Raw genomic sequence first — 25,694 nt, 5'->3', positions numbered from 1 at the left:
CAGCCACCATGCACCCGCACGTGCAGCTCGAGCGCGTCCTGCCTGCATCGTGTTCTCTCGCTCAGAATATCAGTAGAGGGGGGACTTAAGGGTCTAAATGTAAAATTAATAGTCTTACTATTTCATAATGGATATTCTTTTTTTTTGAATTTTTTTAATGTTTACTTATTTTTGACAGAGAGACAGAGAGAGAGAACATTAGTGGGGGAAGGGCAGAGAGAGAGGGAGACACAGAATCCGAAGCAGGCTCCAGGCTCTGAGCTGTCAGCACAGAGCCCAACACGGGGCTCGAACTCAGAGACCACGAGATCATGACCTGAGCCGAACTCAGACGCTCAACTGACTGAGCCACCCAGGCGCCCCATAATGGGTATTCTTAAGAAGACACTGGCATTGTTTTCCTGAGTGCATGTATAGCAGTGGGCGCTGACCCCAGGTTTGGGTTCAGGGCCTTAATTCACGGTGGGAGGCCAGCAAGCTTTACTCTCTGTTACTTTTGCAGCATCAGGGTAAATGTCAGTATGGTGAAAAAGGCCAATCATGTCTTAGTAGCATTGAGACACTTTGGGCCTGGCAGAACTCCCCAAAGGGCCCGGGAGCCTCCTGGGTGTGGACCACTCTCTGAGAACTGCTGCTCTGGGCCTAGACTTGCTTTGGGTGGGTGCAGGGACGCGTCGCCTTGGTTATGGCAAGTTATATATGTATTTTTAAAAGCTTGTTATTATGGAAATTTTAAAAGTATGCAAAAACAGAGAGCTGAGAATAGTGAGTGCCCACTGCCATCTCCCACATTGACAGTCACCCTGTTGCAGCCAGGCTTGGCTTCACGTGTCCCCACCCACTGCTCCCCACCCCCCCAAACCCCCCACTGCCGGTTATTTCAGGCACACCCCAGGCATCCTATAATCTCATCCCACTCATCTTTCTGCCACCCTGGCTGTGCGTAGACAGATGTCTCTGTTACTCCTTTCTGCTCCCCAGTGTGCCAGGTGGGCCTAGTGCTGCCACCTTCCAGGCACTGCAAGAGTGCTGCCCGGCCCTTCAGTGGTGGCACTGTGCTCTGAGGCAGCCACTCTGTCGTGGGGGCCTCCCACCCTGGGACCAGGTTCCCACTGCACCCCGATCACCTGAAGTGATAGCCAGGTGTGACCTGAAGGTCACCAGGAGTGACCTGAAGCCATAGCCAGGACCACGCACCCCGGAGGATGAATTCCAGCCGATTCCTGTCCTGCCTAACCCAGACCCTGTGCCTGAGCCCTGACACCAGGGTACCTGCCTGCTCAGCGTCTCTCAGGGCCTGGGCCAGTGTGTCACTGGCAGCTCCAACTCCCCCCTTTCTCCTGTCCTCCCCAACACTCCATATGGCCAGACTTCGCCATTTTTGCCAAACAAGTGTCAGGCTATTGCCTTCAACCAGGAAGTGTGTGATACTGACTTGCTGTACTTAACACTTGTTATTTTAAAAAATGTTATTTCCTGCATCTGTTGATGTCTCTGTTAACCAATGTGGTCATTCTCCTATAATCAGTAGGATTATTTATTATGTGAGTGTCATAAGTGGCTTGTATTTAGTGTAAATCAGTGAGAAAGATATAAGGTTTCTATATAAAAGAAAGATTATTGTGTAATATTTGCTTAATACCAATATTTCTTCAACTTTTTGATAGTTTTAAGTAATTTTAAGAGGCAAAGCCTATTCTGCTTAAAGCAGGGATTTGTAGGGGAACACCTCTTAGGACCTTAGCCTGCAGCGCCCACAGAGTATTTCATTGAGAAGGGCCCCATGTAACTAGGTCCCTTGCAGCTTTCATGTGTGTCCGGATTCTCCCTCCTTCCCTAGATCTTGGATGACCATGCCCCTGACCTTTCTTCCTCAGAGAGGGAGGCTCGGCTGTCTGGGTCCTACAGAGTGATCGGTGCAGCCACATCTGTGCTTTTTCATCCCTTTATGTTACAGCTAGTAGATGCATTAACTCGGTGACATGATTCCACAGTCTGAAAAAGCATTTCTTTGTTTAAGAGAGGGAATTTTAGACCAGTTCCTGCCAATTTAGAGGTCTTGGAACTCAATGGAAAGAACATAGGGTAGGGGGCTGGAAGACCCAGTTCTAGTCTGGGCCCTGCTGCAAACTTTCAGAGCTGGGACAGACTTTTATGGGGATAAAGTAAATTAATGGTCAGTAACTGATATTTTAAAAGGATGTCAAATATGGACCAAAAACATTCAATTTTGTCATAATATTTGATACTTTGTTTAGTAAATCCATTTCCAGGAATTTATCTTAAGGAAGAATTAGATGAATGAAAGATGAGTGTAACCAGCGCTCACTACTGTCTGTATTTTGCCGAGTAAACTAAATAACCCACCACAGGGGGCACCTGGGTGGCTCCATTGGTTGAGCGTCTGACTCTTGGTTTTGGCTCAGGTCATGAACTTGCGGTTTGTGAGTTCGAGTTCCATGTTGGGCTCTGTGCTGACGGTGTGGAGCCTGCTTGGGATTCTCTCCCTCTCTCTCTCCCCCTCCCCTGCTGGCTCTCTCTGTCTCTCTCTCTCAAAATAAATAAATAAACTTAAAAAAAAATAACCCACCATAGGGAACTGGTTGAATATAAATGTCTGCAGGGTAACCTATTGTGCAGCTGTTTATAATCGCATTTCTGAAAATAGGTTCATGATCTAGGAAGATGTTCATCATTAGTTAAATATAAAAAGCAGATGATATGATAAATCTGACTATGGTTTGAGCCTGATGCCAGTTTAATCTTTTTAAGGTGCGTGCGTGCGTGTGTGTGTGTGTGTGTGTGTGTGTGTCTTAGTTTTGAGTCTGGGCTGTGTCTACACGTGCTGTTTAAACTTGTCTGAGTGTGTCTGAAGAACGATGGTGTTGTTGACATACCCAGGGGGGCTCGGGGGCAGGGGGCTCGGATGCCCTCTGGGGGCACACACACTGGAGGAAGGAAGAATTAGGGGAATAAGCGCTCAGGGGAAGGGTCCACTCTGAATACTTGAAGGTGGTGCCTGACATCCTGTGGACCACCATAGGAGTTTCGAGCCTCAACTAGCACTGAACAAGCATTGTCCCAGCAGTGGGGCAGCTGTGGACGTGGCTTGCGACCTGACAGCAGGAAACAAAATAAGGACAAAGATATCCACCCCCCACCTCAAAGGCTCAAGGCAAGAGAAGGAGAGGTAGCATCCTGTAGGAGAAGGACGCCCTCGGGGACTCCTGCACACGCTGTGGTCATCTTTGGGTAGTGGAATTGTGGATGGTTTTATTTTCATAGTTTTCTTTATTTTTCAGTATTTTGGACACTTATTTTTTATAATCAGAAAAAATAGGTTGGCCACCTCACATCACATCCCACTTAGAAGTTGGAATAAAGTACAGTTGACCCTTGAATAATGCGGGTGCTTAGGGGGTGCTGACCCCCTGCATGGCTGGAAATTGTGTATAACTTAAAAAAAACAACAACAACAACTCTTTCAGTAAATGGCCCAACTATCCACACAATTGTTCGAGCCCAAAACTTGGGGCTCATTCTCGAATCCTCCTCTTTCCTTATTTCCAGGATTAACACATAATTTATCATCCAAATTAGGATGTCTTTGAAAGTAAAAGGGGACACTCTTAGTATGTGCTGTAAGACAAAAGGCAAAAACTGGAACTGTCCTGGGCAAACTGGAATGTATGGTCACTTTTCTTTCTCTCACAATTTGTTACAAAGTACTACTACTTCCTAAATATCTTTTTTTTTTTTTTTTCTTAATTGAAGTATAGTTAACACACAATATTATGTTAGTTTCAGGTGTACCACATAGTGATTCAACATCTTTATATGTCCTGCTAGGTTCACTACAGATGTAGCTACCGAATGCTATTACAGTACCATTGACTACATTCCCTATGCTGTACCTTTCTTCCTTTCTTTTCTCTTCTCTTCTTTCTTTCAAGTTTACTGATTTATTTTGAGAGAGAGGACACAAGCAGGTGAGGGGCAGAAAGAAGGAGAGACAAAATCCCAAGTAGGCTCTATGCTGTCAATGCAGAGTTCAATGTAGGACTTGAACTCACAAACCATGAAATCATGACCTGAGCTGAGATCAAGAGTTGGACGTTTAACTGACTGACCCACCCAGGTCCCCCTGTGCTGTACCTTTTATCCCCATGACTTAATTCATTCTGCAACTGGAAGCCTGTATCTCTTAGTCCCCTTCACCCATGCTACCCATCCCCCATAGCCCCCTCCCCTCTGACAACCACCAGTTTGGTCTCTATATTTATGCATCTGTTTCTGCATTATTTATTCCTTTGTTTTGTCTTTTAGATTCCACGTATAAGTGAAATTCTATGATATTTTTCTTTGTCTGACTTCCTTCATTTAGCATAATACCATCTAGATCCATGATGGCTCCTTTTTCATGGCTAAGTAATATTCCATTGTACATGTATACCACATCTTCTTTATGCATTCATTTGATCAGTAGACACTTGGGTTGTTTCCATATCTTGGCTATTATAAATTATGCTACAATAAACATAGGGATGCAAATATCTTCTTGAATTAGTATTTTCATTTTCTTTGGGTAAATACTCAGTAGTGGAATGACTGGATTGTATGGTAATCCTAGTTTTAATTTTTTGAAGAACTTCACACTGTTTTCCACAATGGCCTGCCAATTTGCATTCCTACCATGAGGGTTCTATTTTTCTCTCCATATTCTCACCAGCTTCTTGTCTTTTTTATTTTAGCCATTTTTATAGACATAAGGTGATAGCTCCTTGTGGTTTTGATTTTCATTTTCCTGATGATTAGTGATCTGGAGCATCTTTTTGTGTGTATGTTGGCCAACTATATGTCTTATTTGGAAAAATGTCTACTCAGGTCCTCTGCCCATTTTCAATTAGATCATTTGGTTTTTTTTGTATTGAGTTGAATAAATTCTTTATATATTTTGGATTTTAACCCCTTATCAGATATACCATTTGCAAATATCTTCTCTCTTTCACTGGGTTGACTTTTTGTTCAGTTGATGGTTTCCTGCACTGTGCAAAAAAAATTTATTTGGGGGGAGGTGTAGTCCCAATAAATTTATCTTTGCTTTTGTTTCTCTGCCTTAGGAAACATAGCTAGGAAATTATTGTCAAAGAACTTACTACCTATGTTTTTCTCTAGGAGTTTTATAGTTTTACGTCCCACATTTAGGACTTTAATCCACTTTGAATTTATTTTTGTATATGGTGTAAGAAAGTGGTCCAGTTTCATTTTTTTTTAAGTTTATTTATTTATTTTGAGAGACAGAGAGCAGCACATGCACGAGCAGGGGGAGGGGCAGAGAGAGAGGAGAGAGAGAATCCCAAGCAGGCTCCGCACTGTTAGCACAGGGCCTGACGCAGGGCTTAATCTCAGGAACCATGAGATCATGACCTGAGCGGAAATTAAGAGTCAGAAGTTTAACCGACTGAACCACCCAGGTGTCCTTCCAGTTTCATTCTTTTGAATGTAGCTGTTCAATTTTCCTAGCATCATTTACTGAAGAGACTGTCTTTTCCCGATTGTATATTCTTGTCACCTTTTAGGTAGATTAATTGGCCATGTAAGTGTTGGTCTATTTCTGGCGCTCTGTTCTGTTCTTTTGATCTGTGTGTCTATTTTTGTGCCAGTACCATACTGTTTTGATTACTACAGCTTTGTAGCTTACCTTGAAATCTGGGATTGTGACAACTCCAGCTTTGTTCTTCTTTCTGAAGACTGCTTTGGCTATTCAGGGTCTTTTGGGGTTACATACAAATTTTAGTATTATTATAGTTCTGTGAAAAATGTTATTGTCATTTTAATAGGGGTGGTACTAAACCTGTAGATTAAAAATTATGTACAACTTTTGCTTCCCCCAGAAATTAACTTACTGCCTACTATGGACTGGAAGCCTTACTGACAACATGAAGAGTTGCTTAACACGTATTTTATGTATTATATACTGTATTCTTACAATAAGCGAGAGAAAAAATGGTATGAAGAAAATCATAAGGAAGAGAAAACACATTTATAGTACTTTTCTGTATTTATCGAAAAAAATCCACATGTAAGGGGACCCACGCAGTTGAAACCAGTGTTGTTCAGGGGCCGAGCGGTGGAGGAAGTGGAGGACGGGAAGGTGCGGAGTGGGGGTGGGAAGTGGTTCGTTCGGCCAAGGCCCCAATGTCGGGGTGGCCTGTGAGGGCAGCACCTGGGCCAAGAATGCAGACGCACTGAACACGGCTGCCAGCAGCCTGAGACCTCTGTGTCCCCAGTGTCCTGCGAGTCCTCCCAGGCAAAGCCTTCCGGTTGCCCCTGGTCAGCCCAGAAGGATCACAAGATCCAGGATTTGGGTGTGGGGCCGGATGCCTCAGACAGATTTGTTTGCATATACCTTTAATTAAAGCCAAAAGAAAAAAAGCTTTTCACGAGAACATTAACACTGATTTTCATTTCACTCTGCGGGCCACAGCAGCTCTGCCCCCCCCCCCCCCCCCGTGCCTCTGTGGCACACTTTACAAATGTAGGGATTGCTTGCTTATGCTGGGTGGTTGTATTTTTCCCACCAGCCACCCATGGGACACCGTCATCAAAGCTGCCATGAGGAAGTACCCGAATCCGATGAACCCCTGTGTCGTGGGAGTTGACGTGCTGGAGCGCAGTGTGGATGGCCGGGGCCGGCTTCACAGCCACCGGCTCCTCAGCACCGAGTGGGGGCTGCCCGGCTTCGTGAAAGCGGTGAGGCTGCGACTGCGTACCCCGCCGCGCCCGTACCGCCCCGCCACACCAACCCACACATGCCGGCCACACCGGCATCGCCCGGCTGTGCCCACGTTGGCCCACTCACCCGCATGCCCAGGCTACCCCCAGGCTATACCTGCGTCCTCCCCACCGCACCCGCATCGCCCCTGCTGCGCCCACAGCCCTGCTCGGGCTTCACCCCCGTCGGCTCCCTGTGCTCGCATCGCCCTGCCCGGGCCATACCCACAATCACCCAAGTTGCACCCTCGTTGTTTCTGCTGCATCTGCACGTGCCCGGCTGGTACCCATCTGCAGAAGGTGACAGCCTTCCCTGAGAACACCCGCTCAGGACTTCAGAGAAACCCGAGAGGTGGTTTGTTTCTCTGTAAACTTCATTTAATTTTCTATCTCTGTGGGTCCTGAGGTCTCCTGACGTGTGGCGTGGCTCCCCCACCCTCAGCCCTGGCCCTACCCCCATAGACTCCTGCGACACTCCACGGTCCTGTGTCCTAACTGGATACGCAGACTGGGGGCTCCGACAGACGGTTGTTTCCTCACAGCTCTGGAAGCTGGAGGTCCGAGATCAAGGCAGAGGCAGGCTTGGTTCCCCTGAGGACCGTGAGGGAAGGGTCTGTCCCAGCCTCTGTCCTTGGCTGGCAGACAGCTGCCCTGCTTCCTCTGCAGGTGGTGGTCCCTTGCCCTCACGCAGCTCTGGCGTCTCCCTCTGTGTGTTCTTATCTCTCCTTATAAGGATACTGCTCAGGCTGGGTTAGGGCCCACCCTGATGACCCCCTTTTAAACTTAATTAATTACCTTTCAAAAGACCCTGTTTCCAAATACAGTCACATTCTGAGGTGTTGGGGGTCAGGGCGTCAACATAGGAACTTTGGGGACACATTCGGTCCTGACAGGTCTCTTCCACAGAGCCATCAGGGAGATCATGGACAATGTAAATCTGAGCATGGCTTTCTCCTGCCCATATGGACCCCCGTCCTCCTCTCAGCACAGAGTCTAAGCCCTGCCGTGGACCCAGCACGCCAGTGGGCCCACATTCTCCCTCTCCTGCCATGTTGGCCTGTCACTGTGCCAGGAGCTCAGCGCACAGGTCTGGCCCTGGGAGGTGACTGCAGCTGACCTGCTAAACCCAGAACTGCGTGGTGCCCTCCTTCCCTGGCTTTGCCACCTGGCAGAGGGGCCTTCCCCATGCTCCCCGCCTCTCACTGTTCTTTTCTTCGTCAGGGCATTTATTACTGTCATACGCTCAACTCTATCTGAATCCATTCATTTGTTCAATGTCTGCCTCCACTGCTGGTACAGAGACCCACCGAAGGAGCTGGGCAGGGCCGTCCGTGGCTGCGTACCCCCTTGGGTCATTTGTTGAATAGATAAAGGAATTAATTAGTAAATGAGATGGCATTTTGTGGTTGATGCTACAAAATGAAATTTTTGACACATTACTATGCTAGTTTTGCTTTGTTTTTTAGATTTTGGGAACCAGTAGGACTTTGACATACATCAAAGAACATTCCGTTGTGGATCCAGTAGAAAAGAAAATGGAACTTTGTTCCACCAATGTAAGCAATGGCCTAAGATGAGAAAGGTGCTTGGTATTTCCTGGTGATGGTGGGTAATATCTTCATTTAATTTTATTTCCAGCCCACCTTTGGTCTAAGTGATCTTTTATTTTTAATAGAAAGGCTAATTTTATTTAGCAGTATTTTATTTATCTTTTTATTTCGGTATAATAAGCGCATAGAAAAATGTCTGTAATGAATTGTCACAAAGTGAACACACCTTTGTAACCAGGCAGATCAGGAACAGAATGTGACCAGACCCCAGGATCCCCCTTTATGCTTCTTTCTGGGGGGCACCCCCACCCCACCCCCAAGATAACCACTATCCTGACTTCCAACAGCACACATGATTTTTAGCACTAAGTTTTTTATTTCTTTTTTGTTTTGTTTATTTCTTTTTGAGAGAGAGATAGAGCATGAGTGGGGGAGGGGCAGAGAGAGGGGAAGGCACAGAATCCAAAGCAGGCTCCAGGCTCTGAGCTATCAGCACAGAGCCTGATACAGGGCTTGAACCCACAGACTACGAGATCATGACCTGACCCAAAGTTGGATGCTTAACTGACTAAGCCATCCAGGCACCCCTTCAGCACTAATTTTACAAGCACCTTTTTCCCTTCACTCCTCTCAGAAAAATTTATATTGGCCTACTGCACATTCAAAAAATTTGGGGAAAATGCAGAAGCTAGAAACACGGTTTATTTTATAAAATCGTATTCTGTACAAAAGCTTATCAGCAACTTTGTGCTCATTTACCTGGATGGTAACCCTGAATGCTTTTGTAGGACTGTTGATGGGTTGGCAGTTTGAAAGTGCCTTGAGGCCAGGCCAGACTTAGGTTTGGGTGTAGAGGACATGCAAAGGCTGCCAGAAGGAGCGGCCAGGGCTGGGTTTCCCTGGGACTTTGTGTTTCTTCTGTTCTGGCTTCAGTAAGTGGTGATTTGAGGATGGAAGAGTATGAGCAGATGGTTTGGGAAGAAATGCAAGAGAAATAAAACCTAAAACCATTTTTTGTTTGCTTCAAGATCACACTCACAAACTTGGTGTCAGTGAACGAGAGGCTGGTGTACACACCCCATCCAGAGGACCCTGAAATGTAAGCCATCGTGTCCTGGGATTGACACGTTGAATTCCAAGGTCAGGGTGGGCTGGAGCCTCCCCTTCCTCAGGCTGCCCAGCCCCTTTACTTCCTGCTTTTCTGTAGGACTGTGCTCACACAAGAAGCCATCATCACCGTGAAGGGGATCAGCCTCGGCAGCTACCTGGAAAGTCTGATGGCCAACACAATATCATCCAATGCAAAGAAGGTATGGATCTCAGTCCCGGGCCCTGTGTGCACCCCAGGTGTTAAGTGCCAGGTTTAGGGGGTGAAAGATATAGGTCCGGAAATCCTACTGAGTGCTGCGGCCCTCCATTACTAGCTGAGCTCATGATGGATGTCACAGCATTTTCCACTGTGACATTCAAACCTGGCCGCAGGGAGGGCTGGCCCAGGCCTGAGGGGAAGTGCCTGGTGAATCTGGAACGTAAACTCAGCGGAAGCAACCACCGCTTCCAAGAGCCAAAATAGCACAGGCTCAGTGAACAGAACAAACCCCACACATTAACATCTTCAGGCAGGTTATTCGGGAATTGTCGTAGTACAGCCTACTGAATAGGCACCTAGCGGCTTTGGCTGAACCTCTCCTCTGCGAAGTTCCCTGGAGTCAGCTGCCGTCTTTGCGCCTCCCCCCTGGCAGGATTTGGGAATAAGCTTTGTGGAGGTGGCAGGAGAAAGGTTGGATCGCAGGAGGCCGTCCTCCCCAGGTCCCTAGCTGGAGGGCTGCCTTAGTGAGGCGGACACTGCTCACGGAGTCCAGGTTGCCCCTCCTCTCCAGCACAGCTGATGGAAAGAGCTTGGATGTGTGGAAGCCGTTATACGAGTTCAAGGTAATGTCACTCGAATTCAAGGTAATGTCACTCGCCAGAGCAGGGCCTTTGCTATTTAGCTTACCTCACTGGCTGACGTCTTCCTGGCTGTCCTCCCTTCCCCTGCTCTCTCCTGGTTTGTTTTGGTCAGAAGCAATTCTTCATTTTGGGGATCTGTGGGATGCCTACCGTGCTTGGCATAATTTAACTGGAAAGCCACTCACTTCTGGCTCGCATTTAGCCTAGGCACTGATAGAAGAGCAAGTCTTCCCTGTTTTTAAGAAAAATCCCGATTTGAGAAATGTTGGCATTAGCTCAGCTCAGTTCAGGGGAGGGCAGGGAAGGGGGTATGCAGTGCCCAGAGCTGCATGCCTCGTGTCCTCACTGCAAGCCCTCTTGGGAGGAGACAGAACCTTACTTACCTTTGTGTGGCCAGTGTCTGGCCTAGGGCAGGCGCCCTAAATGTTTGCTGAAGAAAATAAATTATAGGAGGAAGGGACTACTTGGTGAGTCCAAAGCCACCTGAGACCTCTTATGAGAAAAGTCAGGGGAAACTCAGTGAGGCCAAATGATTTTATGTTACTTTACGTTAGGGACTGCTGTGTTGAATCACTCCCCCCCTACCCCCGCTCCAGCTGTGTTACCACTTCAGCGCATCCCAGCAGCTAGGAAGATGCCGGGACAGGAGACAGGAGAAGGGGAGCAGGTCGTCCTGGGATTTGGGTGGGATGAGTCATTGAGAAGGCGGTGAGGCTGCCCCCTCGTCCTGCACTCAGGAGGTGATAGCGTAGATGGTAGGTGCCCCTGTTGGTGCAGCCTGAGCCTGTGCGAGAATTTCAGGCAGAACACCTACCACCTTATTTCTGAGCTTGAAAAACTGTCTGCTTACGGTGAAAGGTTATTCACAAATGGTTACTGTGTCTCCTTTAAAGCCGCAGCACTTTCCTTGTGCCATTTAAAATCCAGGTTGTGGCTGGCCGTCTGCAGTTCGAGAAGCAGGATTTCTTACACCGTGTTGAACTCTTTCTTTGTTGCTCCAGGGGTGGGCTGCTATTGAGTGGATAATTGAAAATTCTGAGCACGCTGTGAGCTAACGGGGTCTGCACCTGCACCTTGTGATGAACAGTGGTAACTATGGTATTCTTTAACCCGGTAGAGAACCTAGCATCTTGCTAACCGTGTGCATGGTGTGCAGTGGGGGGTGTTTACAGGTGCAGCTGCATGTGTCTCCAGCCCAGCGCTCCTTAGTGTCTTCTGTAACGGAAGCAGTCATTAGTTCATCCTCTTCCTAAATTATCTTGTTTCATGGCAGGATTTATTTCCCAGGAAGACTTGATCATTTGTTATCTGGTCTCAGATAGAGGCTGTTCAGATTTTCCCAAGCCATTCTCAGGACCTGCTTGCCTAAACATTTCCTGTCATTAGCGCATTATCAGAAGGAGGCTTTCACTAGTAGTTCCAGACGGTGTCAAAGGCCAATCAAATGGGAGAATTTTTTCATTTTGGGCAGGGTCTGAATATTTGTACATGTTCTTATAAAGAATGCTGTGTGCCTTTGTGTCAGCGCTGCGGGCTCAGGGGGGAATCCTGCTCCTCGCCTGCTGCCAGCCAGCACCCAGCCACGTGACTGCCGCTGGCTTTTTTCTTTTAGTGGCAGAAGCCATTTCTAGCATCTTCTTGAGCTTCACAAACATTCCTTGATTTCCTAGGCCACCAGTGACTGGACCGTCAGGAAGGGATTTGACACTTAATTGGTCGGCAGTCATCTTCATACTTCGTAGGAAAGTCAGGGTTTCCTGCTTCCCTCTGTTTAGGGAATCCTTATACTCCTGCCTTGAAACCCCTCACCCTATTGACTTTCCATACTGTGCTGCTCTGGGCCCCGCTTCCCACGGTTGGTCTGTCTGTGTGTCTGCAGCATGTGTGTGTCAGCAAAAGGGGATTGTGTGGTTCAGCCTCCTTTAAAAGCTTCCTACTGGAGCCTAAGTTTGCCAGAGCCCTTCACCTTGAACCCAAGGTTGTGATCTGCCGCTGGGTCTCTCTTCTTCCATGGACGCACCACTAAGGTGGCCACGCATAGAGAGCCTGCCCGCCTGGTGAGCATAGTGTGTGTGGGCAGTGTGGTGTGTGTGATGTGTCACTCTGAGTTGTGGACTCTGTCACATTCTGTTTCCTCATAAACTAGAGCTAAATTGCCTCAATCTTTGATCAGATGCCTCACCCAAAAAATCAAAGAAGAAAGAAAGAACAAAAGAAAAAAAAGGAAGGAAGAAGGCAAGGAAGAAAAAAGGAAGAACTAAGCGAGCCTTGAATATGGTTCGCCCAGTCTGGGAGAGGTGTGGAAACTTCTGGAATCTGCCACTTACCTGGTCACAGCCTCCACCGGGCTCTTCGGCTGCGACATCTCAAGACAGGAGGCCTGTCTGTTGCAGAATGAGACCCACAGAAGAGAAGACCCCTATAGCAGGAGAAGGGCAAGGGCTGCAAAGCTGTCACCCTGCCGCTGCCCACGGCCCCACCGCCCCTGGGCCAGTGTTGTCAGACTGCTCTTGTGCCTTGTCTGTTCTCCCCTAGGTAGCAGCTCCCGGCAATTTTCTGCTGACTCTTGGGATCTTACTAAACCACTCTTTTCCTGGTGACTCCCCATATCCCACCCGTGCCCCTTGATCACCTGTCTGCACTGCCAGCCTCTTCACACATATCTGGGCGCTGTCTGTCACTTCAGATGCCGCTGTGGTGCGTCCTTCTCACCATTAGTGCAGATCTGCCCACGCTGGAGTAGGGGCGTCCATCCCCACAGCTGCGTGTGTGGGGACAGTACCGTGCGTTCTCCTGTCTCACGGTTGGAATTGGTCAGGGGAGCCAAGCACTGTGTCCCATGCTGCAGCTGGCTTGTCCTGCGCTCTGGGACCAGAGGCCCCAGGGGCTGAAGGCCTGTGTTACTTGTCATTGTTCAGACCTGTCTGTGGGGATGCTCACACAGAGTGGCTGTGACGAAGTAGTAAAAGTGCTTATGAGCGTAAGCTGTCCTGTTAGCTTTAGGGTACTTCCAGGTGGGAATTTTAACTTTCCTGTTTTCAAAAGTCGAATGTAAAATCTTTCAGTATGCTTCAAATTCTAAAAACTTGAGAGAAGGCCTCCTCCGTAAACAGTGAGTAGCACTGTGTTCTTCTGTTTTTTAGGTCGTGTTTTTTGTTTGCTAACAGTACTTCTAATCCAAAAGGAAATGACATTCATTTATATTTGTATCAGAGTGTTTTATGCATAAAGCTTATGGCAACACAGAATTAAAAGATTTACGGTAAAAACAAACCCCCCTCAACCCCTTCGGCAAAGCATTTTTCTGTCCTGCTGAGGGAACGCTCAACTCTTTTGGCAGCTTTTAGCTTTTGCTGCTAGATTTCTAAATAAATAAACATACCGTTATTTCTTGATTTGCCAAATTTAGACGCTATCTAGGAATTATTTACCTCTTTGGTAGATTATTATTTTCTCTCTCTTATATCTTCCTTCTCTCTCCCTTTCCCCCAAAATAGCTATATCGTTTATGGTTGAAAGCACAGAGTTTCCATAATTTTGAAAATACAAATGCCTAACTGTTGTTTATTACTAAGCCATAATTGCATTTTCCTTCTTATGCAATTTACCCCCGCCTAGGGGATAATAATTCTTTTCATCTGTTTAATTTTATTTTTTAAAAGTCTCTGGCTAAGTCCTTCCATACTCTTACCCACTGTTAGCAGTACGTCATAACGTCATTTTCCACAGGTCAGTCTTTTTGGGCAGCACACCCATTCCCAGTTTCCATGGTGCCATCCATTCTGGAAGCCAGGCCTCGCTCTCTGACCAAACAGCCACGTGGCTGTCATCCCCTTTTCTGGGCATTCCTGGGCATTTCCTTGGCCTTCTCTCCTGGAGCCCTTGTTTCCCTGCTTCCCTGCCTTCCTCTTTCTCTTTACTGTTACAGGATGGGGAAGGACATCTCTTTGTGGTTTCTAAGACTTGGTACATCTGAAAATGTCTTTTCTGTTCTCATACTTTGTTCACAGCATAGCTTGACGTACAGTTCTTTAAAAAATTTTCACTCAGAATTTTGAAGGCATTTTTCTATTTTTTTCCACTCAGATTATCAACTTCTGTATACGAATTATTTCTCTCCCTGGAAGCTTTTAGGGTCTTTTTATCCTTGATGTTCTGAAATTTCATGAGGTTAAGCCTTATTTGAAGTGATCTTTTAATATTGTTATTATTATGTTTATTTTATTTTTGAGAGAGAGAGAGAGAGCACGAGTGGGAGAGGGGCAGAGAGAGAGGGAGACACAGGATCTGAAGGAGGCTCCGAATCTGAACTGTCAACACAGAGCCCGATGCAGGGCTCGAACTCACAAACTGTGAGATCATGACCTGAGCCAAAGCCGGACGCTTAACTGACTAAGCCACCCAGGTGCCCCATTTGAAGTGATCTTTTAAAATTCATTGTGCTGCACTGTGCATGTTAAATTCCTGGTTTTGATATTGTAATTATGCATGATATTATTAGGGGGAAGAGGGTCAAGGGTACATGGGACATTCCTGTATTATCCTTGCAGCTTCCTGTGAATCTATAATAATTTCAAAATTAAAACTAAAAAAATATATAAATAGTAACATCATGGAAAATGGTAGAGGTGGGTGCTCCAAGAATCTGTCCCTCCACTGAAACAACCAATAAGCTGGCAAAAAATAACAGAATCAATGTTTGTAGAACTGTGGATTCTAATAGAATACTTCAACCAGGGGAGCATTTAATGAATCCTGATTAATCTACCCTGCAGATTTTGGACTTGCCAGCCTCCATAATTATGACCGCTAATTACTTAAAATAAATCTCTGTCTATATTTACACATTCTATTGGTTCTGGTTCTCTGGAAACCCTAACTAATACATTGTTAGAGCTAAATTGGTATTGATTCAAATTATATTTTTCTGAGTTTAAGATGTTAATTATAATCACCAGGGTAACTAATAAGAAAATAACTAAAAAATATCCAGAAGATAAAAGGGGAATGAAAATGGTACACTAGAAAAAAAAAAACCCAACACAACAGATGAAGATGGAAATAATTCAGGAACAGAAAGTTTTGGAACTCAATAGAAAACAACTAACAGTGTAAAAAAAAAAAAAAAACCAAAAAACAACTAACTGTAAAAAGTTAGTGCTTCTTTAACAGTAATTACTTTAAAAGTAAATAGATTAAATTCACCAGTTAAAGGACAGAGATTGGCAGAATAGATGAAAAAACATGATCCTACTATATATGCCGTCTACAAGAGACTCACTTCAGATCCAAAGACACAAATGGGTTCAATGTGAAAGATGGAACAAGATATTCCATGTAAATAAGAACCAAGAGAGCTGGAGTGGCCATGCTCATATCAGACACAATCTACTTTTGGTCAAAAAAATGTTATAAGAGACAAATAAGGACATTATATATCAATGAGAGGGTCAATTCATCAAGAAGATAAACATTATAGCCATTTACACACCAAGCTACAGAGCCCCCAAATATATGAAGGAAACATTAGCTGAACTAAAAGGAGAAATAGTTCTACAATTATAGCTGGACACTTCAATAACCCACTTTTAATAATGGGCAAGACACCTAGACAGAAGATCAATAAGGAAACGGAGGACTAGAATAACACTATAAACCAACTTGACCTAACATATCCATAGCACACTTCACTCAACACCAGAGTATACATTTTTCTCAAGAACACATGGATTATTCTCCAGGATAAACCATGTGTTAGGCCAAACACCAAGTCTCAATAAATTTAAGAAGACTGAAATCACAAAATATCTTTTGTGATCCCCATGAAGTGAAATTAGAAATCAACAATAGGGGCACCCGGGTGGCTCAGTTGGTTAAGCATCCGACTTAGGCTCAGGTCATGATCTCATGGTTTGTGAGTTTGAGCCCCGCATCAGCCTCTGTGCTGACAGCTCAGAGCCTGGAGCCTGCTTTGGATTCTGTGTCTTTCTCTCTGTTCCTCCCTCCCTCCCTCTCTCTCTCTTTCTCTCTCTCTCACAAAAATAAACATTAAAAAAAAAAAAAAAGAAATCAACAGTATAAGGTAAATGGAAAATTCAGAAATATGTTGAATTTTTAAAGTATATGCTAACAACTAGCGAATCAAATAATAAATTACAAATGAAATTATAACATTTTGAGATGAATGGAAATGAAAATACAACATATGCTATGAGAGCAGTGATCAAAGGGAAATTCATAGCTGCAAACACCTATGTTTGAAAGATCTCAAATCATTAACGTGACTTGAAGGAACTAGAAAATGAAGGACAAACTAAACTCAGAATAGAAAACTAAACTAGAGAATAGAAAAATAGAATCATTGAAATCAAAAGTTGTTTAGTTGAAAAGATCAACAAAGTTGACAAGACTTTAGTTAGACTGACCAAGAATAAAAAGGATTCAGAATAAAAATATCAGAAAAGAAAGTGAGGCATTACTACACATCTTACAGAAATAAAAGGATATAAGAGAATACTGTGAACAGTTGTATACCAACAAATTAGATCATCTATATGTGATGGAGAAACTACTAAAAACACACAAATTCCCAGAACTAATTTAAGGAGAAATAGAATCTCAATAGACCTATGACAAAGACATTGAATCAGTAATTAAAAACCTTCCAACCAAAGCTTCTTAGGGGGCAGCATAGGAAGGAAGCCCTGAAGTTTGGTGTAACTGCAACCTAGGTAGATGGGCTAAAGGTAGGCATCTGGTCTGACTGCTGACACTGCCCAAGAAGAAGCCTGCATTGGCTCCAGACTGGTACATTCTAACAATGCAGGGATCAAACCCTGCCCAGTGAGCCCCCAGCAGACAAAGAGAGTCATTACGGATGACTGATCTGAAGACAAATGCATCCCAGGCATAACAGTAGGACACACGTGGCCCACATAGGAGACTTCCCTGAACTGCCTGGTTCTGGTGAACAGGAAGCATTATACTGCAGGGCACTGTGGGACCTCTTCTTCATAAGGCCACTACTTTCAAGATCAGGAGACGTGGCAGACTTTCCTAACCCATAGAAACAAACACAGAGAGTTAGACAAAATGAGAAGACAGGAGTATGTCCCAAATGCAAGAACAGGACAAAATCACAGCACAAGAGCTAAATGAAATGGAGCAAAGCAATATTCCTGATAGAGAATTCAAAGTAATGGTCATAAAGATACCCACTGGACTTGAGAAAAAGAGTAGAGGATCTCAGTGAGACCTTCAACAAAGAGATTGAAAAATATGAAGAAAAAAAAAAAAAAGAACCAGCCAAAGATGAAGAACTTATAACTGAAATAACAAATACACTAGAGAGAAATGGTAGATTAGAGGAGGCAGAAGAATGAGTCAGTGATCTGAAGACAGGGTAGTGGAAAGCAACCAAACTGAATAGCAAAAAGGAAAAAGGATAGTAAAAAATGAGAATAGGTTAAGGGAACTCAATGACATAACTGTAATAACATTCATAAAAGGATCACAGAAGGAGGAGAGAGAGGGAGGGGAACAGAAAATTTATTTGAAGAAATGCCTGAAAACTTCCCTAATCTGGGGAAGGAGACAGACATCCAGATCCAGGAGGTGCAGTGAGTCCCCCAACAAAGTCAACCCAAACCAAGGAGGTCCACACCAAGACGCATAATAATTAAAATAGCAAAAAATAGTGATAGAGAATTTTTAAGAGCAGTAAGAAAACAGTTACATACACAGGAAACCCCAGAAGGCTATCAGCTGATTTTTCAGCAGAAACTTTTCAGGCCAGAATAGTGTCATGATGTATTCAAAGTATTGACAAGAAAAACCCTACAACCAAAAATACTATACCCAACAAGGTTATCATTCAGAATAGAATTAGTAATAAAGGGTTTCCCAGACAAAAGTTAAAAGTGTTCACCACTAAAGCAGACTTATAAGAAATGTTAAAGGGAATTCTTTGACTGAAAAAACAGAAGTCATAATCAGGAGTAAGAAAATTATGAAAGGAAAAAATTTCACAGGTAAGTGCAAACATATAATAAAAATAGTAGATTAAACACTTATAAAACCAGTATGGAGTTTAAAGCACAAAAGCAGTAAAATCAAGAATATCTACAAAAATCAGTCAAGAGAGTCACAAAATAAAAGGATATAAAATATGACATCATGTACATAAAATGGGGGTGGAGGAGTAAAAATCTAGTGCTTTTAGAACTTAAGCAACAATCAACTTAATAACATACACTACTGTACGTGTAAGATGTTATAGATGAGCCTAATGGTAAACATAAATCAAAAACCTATAATAGATATACAAAAAAATAGAGAAAGGAATCCAAGGCATAACATTAAAGAAAGTCTTCAAACCACAAGGGAAGAGAGCAAAAGAAGAAAGGAACAGAGAAGAACTACAAAAACAACTGTAAAACAAAATGGCAACAAGCAAAATTTAAGTGTAATGGTCTAACGCTCCAATCAAGACATAGTGTGAGTGAATGGATAAAAAAGCAAGACCCATATATATGCTGCCGATAAAAGACTTACTTCAGACTTAAAGACACCTGCAAATTGAAAGTGAAGGGACAGAAAAACATTTACCATGCAAATGGAAGTGAAAAGGCTGGAGTAGCAATGCTTACATTGGATAAAATAGACTTTAAGAGAAAGACTGTAATGACAAAGAAGAACATTACATAATGATAAAGGGAACAATCCAACAAGAGGATATAACAATTGTAAATATACATCCAACATAGGAGCACCTAAATACATAAGGCAACTATTAACAGACATAGAGGAAGAAATTGACAGTATATAGTCATAGTAAGGGACTTTGACACCCCACTTACATCAATGGATATATTACCTAGAGAGAAGAAAATCAACTAGGAAAGAGTGGCTTTGAATGACACATTAAATAAGATGGAGCTAACAGATGTATTCAGAACATTCCATCTGAAAACAGCAGAATACACATTCTTTTCAAGTATACATGGAATATTCTCCAGAATAGATGACCTGTTAGGCCACAAAATGAATCTCAATAAATTTAAAAATTCAATACATTAAAAAATATCATGCATCTTTTCCAGCCATAATGGTATGAAACTAGAAATCAATCACAAAAAATTTGAAAGAACACAAATACATGAAGAATAAGTAACATTCTACTAAACAATGAATGGGTCAACCAAGAAATCAAAGAGAAAATTAAAAAAATACATGGAGACCAATGAAAATGAAAACACAGTGGTCCAAAATCTTAGGGATGCAGCAAAGCTGTTCTAAGAAGGAATTGTATAGCAATACAGGTCTACCTCAAGAAACAAGAAAAAGCTCAAATAAACAACCTACCCTTACAGCTAAAGGAGTGAGAAAAAGAACAAAGCCCAAATTCAGTAGAAGGAAGGAAATAATAAAGATTAAAGCAGAAATAAATGAAGAAGAGACTAAAAATACAATAGAACAGATCAATGAAACCAGGAGTTGGTTCTTTGGAAAGATAAGTAAAACTGATAAACCTTTAGCCAGACTTATCAAGAAAAAATAAGTAAACTCATGAATGAAGGAAAAAAACGAAGCAAAACAAAACCAAAAATAATCTGCCAACAGAGAAAAGACCAGGGCCAGATGGTTTTACTGGTGAATTCTACCAAACATTAAAGAATTAATGCAAATCCTTTGCAAACCCTTCCAAAAAAGAGGAGAGAATACTTTCTAACTCATTCTGTGAGACCCAATATTACTTTGATACCAAAGTTAGGTAAAGACCCCCAGAGAATAAATCTAGACTAATATCCTTTATAAATACTGATGCAAAAATCTTCAACAAAATACTAGCAAGCTGGATCTAACAGCATATTAAAAGGATACACACCATGACTAACTGGGATGTATCCCAGAAGCAGGAGGGTGGTTCAAATACAAAAATCAATGCTATATACCTCATTAATAGAACTAATGGAAAAAGTCCCACATGATTATCTCAGTTGATGCAGAAAAAGCATTTGAAAAAACACCCTTTCATGATGAAAACACTATTCTGGGAATAGAAATAATAATTCTAGAAATAGTTTAGGTATAGGAATAGAAAAGAACTTCCTCTCCATGATAAAGGGCATTTATGAAAAACCCACAGCCAACATCCTATTCAATGATGAAAGACTGCAATCTCCCCCTAAGATCAAGAACACGACAAAGATGTCCACTGTTGTCACTGATGTTGAACATTGTACTAGAAGTTCTAGCCAGAGCAGTTAGATAAGAAAAAGAAGTATTAGGCATCCAAACTAGAAAGGAAGAAATAAAACTATCCATAGTCATAGATGGCAGATCCTGTATGTAGAAAACCTTAAGCCACCAGAAAGCTAATAAAGGGTGTTTAGCTAAATTACAGGGTACAAGATCACATAAAAATCAATTGTGTTTCTTTACAATAGCAATGAGCAACCTCATAAGAAAATTAAGGAAACTATGAAATTTACAGTGGCATCCAAAAGAATAAAATACATGGAAATAAAACAAGGTGAAGGACTGTACATGAAAATTACAAAACATTGCAGAAAGAAATGAAAAAAAAAACCCATAAATTAATGGAAAGACATCCCTTGTTCATGGATGGGAAGACTAATAATTGTTAAGATGGTAGTACTACCCAAAACATTCTGAAAAATCAAGACAGTTCTTATATAAAAATTTCTATAGCTTTTTTTTTTCAGAAATGGAAAAGCCCATCCTCAGATTCATACGGAATTGCGAGGGATCCTGCATAGCCAAAACAATATTGAAATAGAACAAATTTGGAGGACTCACACTTCCCAATTTCAAAACTTTTTTTTTTGTTTTATTTTTGAGAGTGTGCACGCACGAGAGAGAGAGAGAGAGAGAGAGAGAGAGAGAGCATGAGCAGGGAAGGGGCATAGGGAGACAGAGACACAGAATCTGAAGCAGGCTCCAGGCCCTGAGCTGTCAGCACAGAGCCTGACATGGGGCTTGAGCCCATGAACTGCGAGATCATGACCAGAGCTTAAGTCAGACGCTTAACTGACTGAGCTACCCAGGTGCCCCACCAATTTCAAAACTTTTTACAAAGCTACAGTAATGAAAGCAATTTGGGACCAGCATAAAGATAGACAAATAGGTCAGTGGAATTAAATTGAGAGTCTAGAAGTAAACCCATGTATCTATGGCCAATTGATATTCAACAAGCGTGCCAAAACAATTCAATGAGGAAAGAATAGTCTCTTCAACAGATGGTTCTGGGATAACTGGATATCTACATATAAGAGAATGAAATTGGACCATTACTTCACACCATATCCGAAGACTAACTCAAAATGGATCAAAAACCGACAAATAAGAATAAAAACTATGGTGCCTGGGCGGCTCAGTAGGTTAAACATCCTATTCTTGATTTTGGCTCAGGTCATGATCTCATGGTTCATGAGATGGAGTCCTGTGTCCAGCTCTGTGCTGACAGCACCGAGCCTGCTTGGGATTCTCTCTCTCTGCCACCCCCCCCCCCCAAATAAATAAACGAACTTAAAAAAAAAAAAGAACAAAAACTATACAACTCTTAGAAGAAAACATAAGGGTATATATTCATGATCTTGGATTTGGCAATGGATTCTTAGATATGACTACAAAAGCATGAACAACAAAAGAAAAAGTAGATAAATTTGACTTCATCAAAATTAAAGTTTTGTGCATCAAAAGACACTATCAAGAAAGTGGAAAGACAAGCTACATAATGAAAGAAAAAATTGCAAATCACATATCCAAAAAGGATCTGTTATCCAGAATGTATAAAAAACTCTACAACTCAACAACAAAAAGACAACTCAATTTAAAAATGGGCAAATAATATGAATAGACATTTCTCCTAAGAAGATATACAAATGGCCAATGAGCACAAGAAAAAATGTTCAACATCATTATTCATTAGGGAAATGCAAATCAAACCCACAGAAACCACTCACAACCACTAGGATGGCTGTAATAAACTAAATGGAAAATAAGCATAGCAAAGATGTGGAGAAATTGGAAGCTTTGTTCATAGTGTTGCAAATGTAAAATGGTACAGCCACTCCACCCCTAGTTGTATACCCCAAAGTATTGAAAACAAGTACATATTTATACATGAATGTTCACAGTAGCACTACTCACAATAGTCAAAAAGTAGAAACTCAAATGTCCTTCAACCGATAAATGGTTACATAAAATGTGGTCCATACATATGCTGGAATATTATTCAGCTATAAAAAGGAATGAAGTACTGATCCACACTACAATATGGATGAATCTCTAGAACATTATGCTAAATAAAAGAAGTCAAATGCAAAAGGCCACATACTATATGATTCCATTTGTATGCAGTATCTATCATGGATAATCCATACAGACTGAAAGTAGATTGGTTGTTGCCAAGGGGAGAGGGGAGGTATAAATGGGGAAGAATCTGCTTTATGCATTTGAGATTTCCTTTTGGGGTGATGAAAATGCTTTGGAACTAGACAGAGGTGGTGGTTGCACAACCGTGTGAATGTACTAAATACCACTGAATTGTATGCTTGAAAATGGTTAACTTATGTGAATTTCATTTCAGTAAAAAAGAGGAAAATATATAGCTGTAAACACATACCTATAAGTACACATGCATACATAAAGCTTTTGTATGTCAGCAAGACATCAAAAAGAAAGAAACAAACAATTCATTGTGTTGGGAACTTTGTGGTCCCTTTGGTTCTGGTAATGATTTCTTTGACGATTTCCCCACCATTCTCTCTTCTGCTTTTCTGGAAGTCCTCTTGGTCATATTGGATTGATCTCATAATTTTGTTCTGTTTTCTCTCATCTTTGTTCTACCTTTTGGGAGGTTTCCTGGACTTTATCTTCCAAGAATTTCATGAGTTTTTATTTTGGCAAATTGTAGTTTTAATTTCTCTTTCCTTTTTCTTATGGGATCCTGTTCTTGCTTCATAGATGTAGTGTCCTCCCTCCTCTCTCTGCAGGTAAACACTAAGTGAAGCTTTCTTCTGCATCTTGGTGTCTCCTCTGTCTCCCTTTGCATGGGAGGCTTCCTCGGGTGTCTTTCATGCTGACGTACCTGACACAAGCTGAAGTGGGGGTGAGGAGTGAGGCTTGCTGGCTGTTGGGCTCACTGCAGGTCATTGAGGGTGTCCTGTGGCCTTTTCCACCGCCCCCCCCCCATTCCCTTCTCTCTGAAGTGGTTCAGTTTCTCCCAACAAGACTCCTCAACCTTTATTTTTTGGGGTGGAACCCAGGGGTCTAAGAGTCAGGCTGTTAAATGGTTTTCAGCCTGTCCCTTGCTGTCCCCTGTGTGTCCCCTCTCTCTGGACAACCCTTGGGCTCTGAATGGCTTGTGTTGGACCCCCTCTACCGCATCACAGCCCATGCCTCTGCCTTCCAACTTCTTATGGGCAGTGAGGGTGCTGACTCCGTGGGTTCTGAAGTTTTGTTTCCGTTTTACTCCTGATAGTTTTATGGACATTTCAGCAGACAAAGGGCCAAAGGCTTTTTTTCCCCACCATCTTGAAATCAGAGTTTTGCTCGCTTTTATAAAAAGTATTCCCTCAAAAAACACATAAAAGCAATCCATGTTTATAGTTAAAACACACACACACACACACACACACACACACACACACACACACACACGAGTCTCTGTTGAAGAGTGAAAGCCTCCCCTTTAGAGGAAGAGTTCCTGGGCTCTGCCAGTTAACTCCTGATTTTTACAAAGGTTTCCAGAACTGTTTTAAGCAAATGCCAAGGATATATGGGTTTGTTTTCCTTTTTTATTAAACACAGAAGGAACCATACTGTGTATACTGTTTTGTGCCTTTTTTCTATTTTTAAGCAACATTGTCTTAAAAAGTTCCCTCTTGCAGTTTAGCTGTATAGCACTGACGTCTTAATTCCTCAAGGATTTGCAGGTTCCTTGCAGATAAACCCTGGATTTGCAAAGGCAGTGGGTGCAGGGCAGAACATCTGTCACTCTGCTGCAAAACTGCACTCTGTCCCATGTATCAGCCTAGACACTGAACCCTTTCTCTAGTGACAGCCTCTTGTTCCACTTGTAGGTAACTCTGTTCCACCTAGTGTAACTGTATAACCTTGTAGAGGTAATGGTGTAAAAACTGTCATGTATAGAGTCCTTTTAAAAGGGAACATGGAAATTTGTGAGTTGGGAAACCACATTTGGAAGCAGGGATGAGTATCAGAAAATGTAGATTATCTTGATTCCCCTACAATGTGCAGGGATGCCCAGTGTAGTTTCAGAGGAAGATGGCATTTTTAGGGCAAGTACATGTAAACATCAGTTACCCAGCCACTTCAAATTTTTGGTGGATTGAAGTGTGATAAAAATAAGCCTATTCATGTGTTGGTTTTTTTTTATTCTCCTAGGCTTTCTATTATAAATAAAAAAATTTTAAGATAGTCATTAAGAAAGTGGTAGTGATTATTTTCAAAATGTGTTTAGTATAAAATAGTTTGGTTTTGTAACTTTCGTTTTGGTCTGGGAATGGATTCAATATTGATCTGTGCAATGCTTTCTATTTGGAATTCACTATAAGCACAAAAACAAATTCTGTATGATAAAATATCATGGAAGCTGGGTGGCAAAGCCAGGTGAAATTAAACCTTGATTTTTAGTTTGAGAACATGTTCTCAACTTTAATTACAGAGTATTGCATCACAATGAATACCTGTGATCACTGCTGTTGCATTGATGTTCAGTAGGTACCCCCAGCACCTGGAGGGGCCTCATTTCCTGAGATGCCCTCTGGCAGAAGTATGAGAAGATAAGCGTGATGGGACCTGAACAGCCACGGTCTTCATCTCACCAGTTTAGAGGTGGGCACATCCCTGGGCGGGGTGGGGTGGTTCCTCAGTGCTGTTCTCTCGGCAGGGTCGCGAGGCCTTGGAGTGGGTGATTGGCCGACTTAACACGGAGCTGGAGGGCCTGGCAGCCCCCGCCTGCGCCAGAGCGTGAAGCACCAGCGGAGCCCAGGACCCGGAGACGCAGGTGCAGCAGCAGGTGGCAGACGTTCACCCCCACCCCCAAACCCCCCCCCCCCCCCCCCCGCTCCGCCCCAGGCAGTGGGGCTGCGAATTCCCTCCACACTTGGTCTGTTGGAGCGAGCATGTGTGATCAGTGCATGGCTACTCTGGAAAGAGAGTGAATTTGCCAGATCTTGGTCTACGGCTTACCTTTACCTTCTTTCTTTATTTTTTTAAGTAGGCTCCATGCCCCCCCCCCCCCCCCAGGGTGGGACTTGAACTCCCGCGCTGAGATCAAGGGTTGCATGTTCTACTGACTGAGCCAGCCAGGTGCCCCTAGCTTACCTTTACTTTTATCTTTATTATTATTATTTGATGGAAAGTTTTGTT

The 25,694-nt window shown here is 43.0% G+C and overlaps 1 protein-coding gene across 12 annotated transcripts in view; it reads left to right on the top strand.

The window, feature by feature from the left end:
* Positions 1–25,694, top strand: part of PRELID3A (PRELI domain containing 3A) — a 42,258-nt gene that overhangs the window by 13,982 nt on the left and 2,582 nt on the right. For 6 of the 12 annotated variants that reach the window (XM_042962634.1, XM_042962633.1, XM_042962628.1 and 3 more), the window contains exons 2-7: positions 6,585–6,753; positions 8,241–8,330; positions 9,353–9,423; positions 9,532–9,634; positions 10,134–10,256; positions 25,213–25,329. In XM_042962634.1, the coding sequence (XP_042818568.1) occupies positions 6,616–6,753; positions 8,241–8,330; positions 9,353–9,423; positions 9,532–9,634; positions 10,134–10,256; positions 25,213–25,296 (609 nt within the window). In that variant the 5' untranslated portion in view covers positions 6,585–6,615 and the 3' untranslated portion in view covers positions 25,297–25,329. Of the gene's footprint in view, positions 1–6,584; positions 6,754–8,240; positions 8,331–9,352; positions 9,424–9,531; positions 9,635–10,133; positions 10,257–11,275; positions 12,240–12,447; positions 14,529–25,212; positions 25,342–25,694 lie in introns of those variants that run through there. The other 6 variants (XM_042962632.1, XM_042962631.1, XM_042962629.1 and 3 more) reach the window with 4 other exon arrangements.

The sequence above is a fragment of the Panthera tigris genome, chromosome D3 (assembly GCF_018350195.1).
Source record: "Panthera tigris isolate Pti1 chromosome D3, P.tigris_Pti1_mat1.1, whole genome shotgun sequence".
Lineage (NCBI taxonomy): Eukaryota > Metazoa > Chordata > Mammalia > Carnivora > Felidae > Panthera > Panthera tigris.
This window is presented reverse-complemented; position numbering and strand designations above follow the sequence as displayed.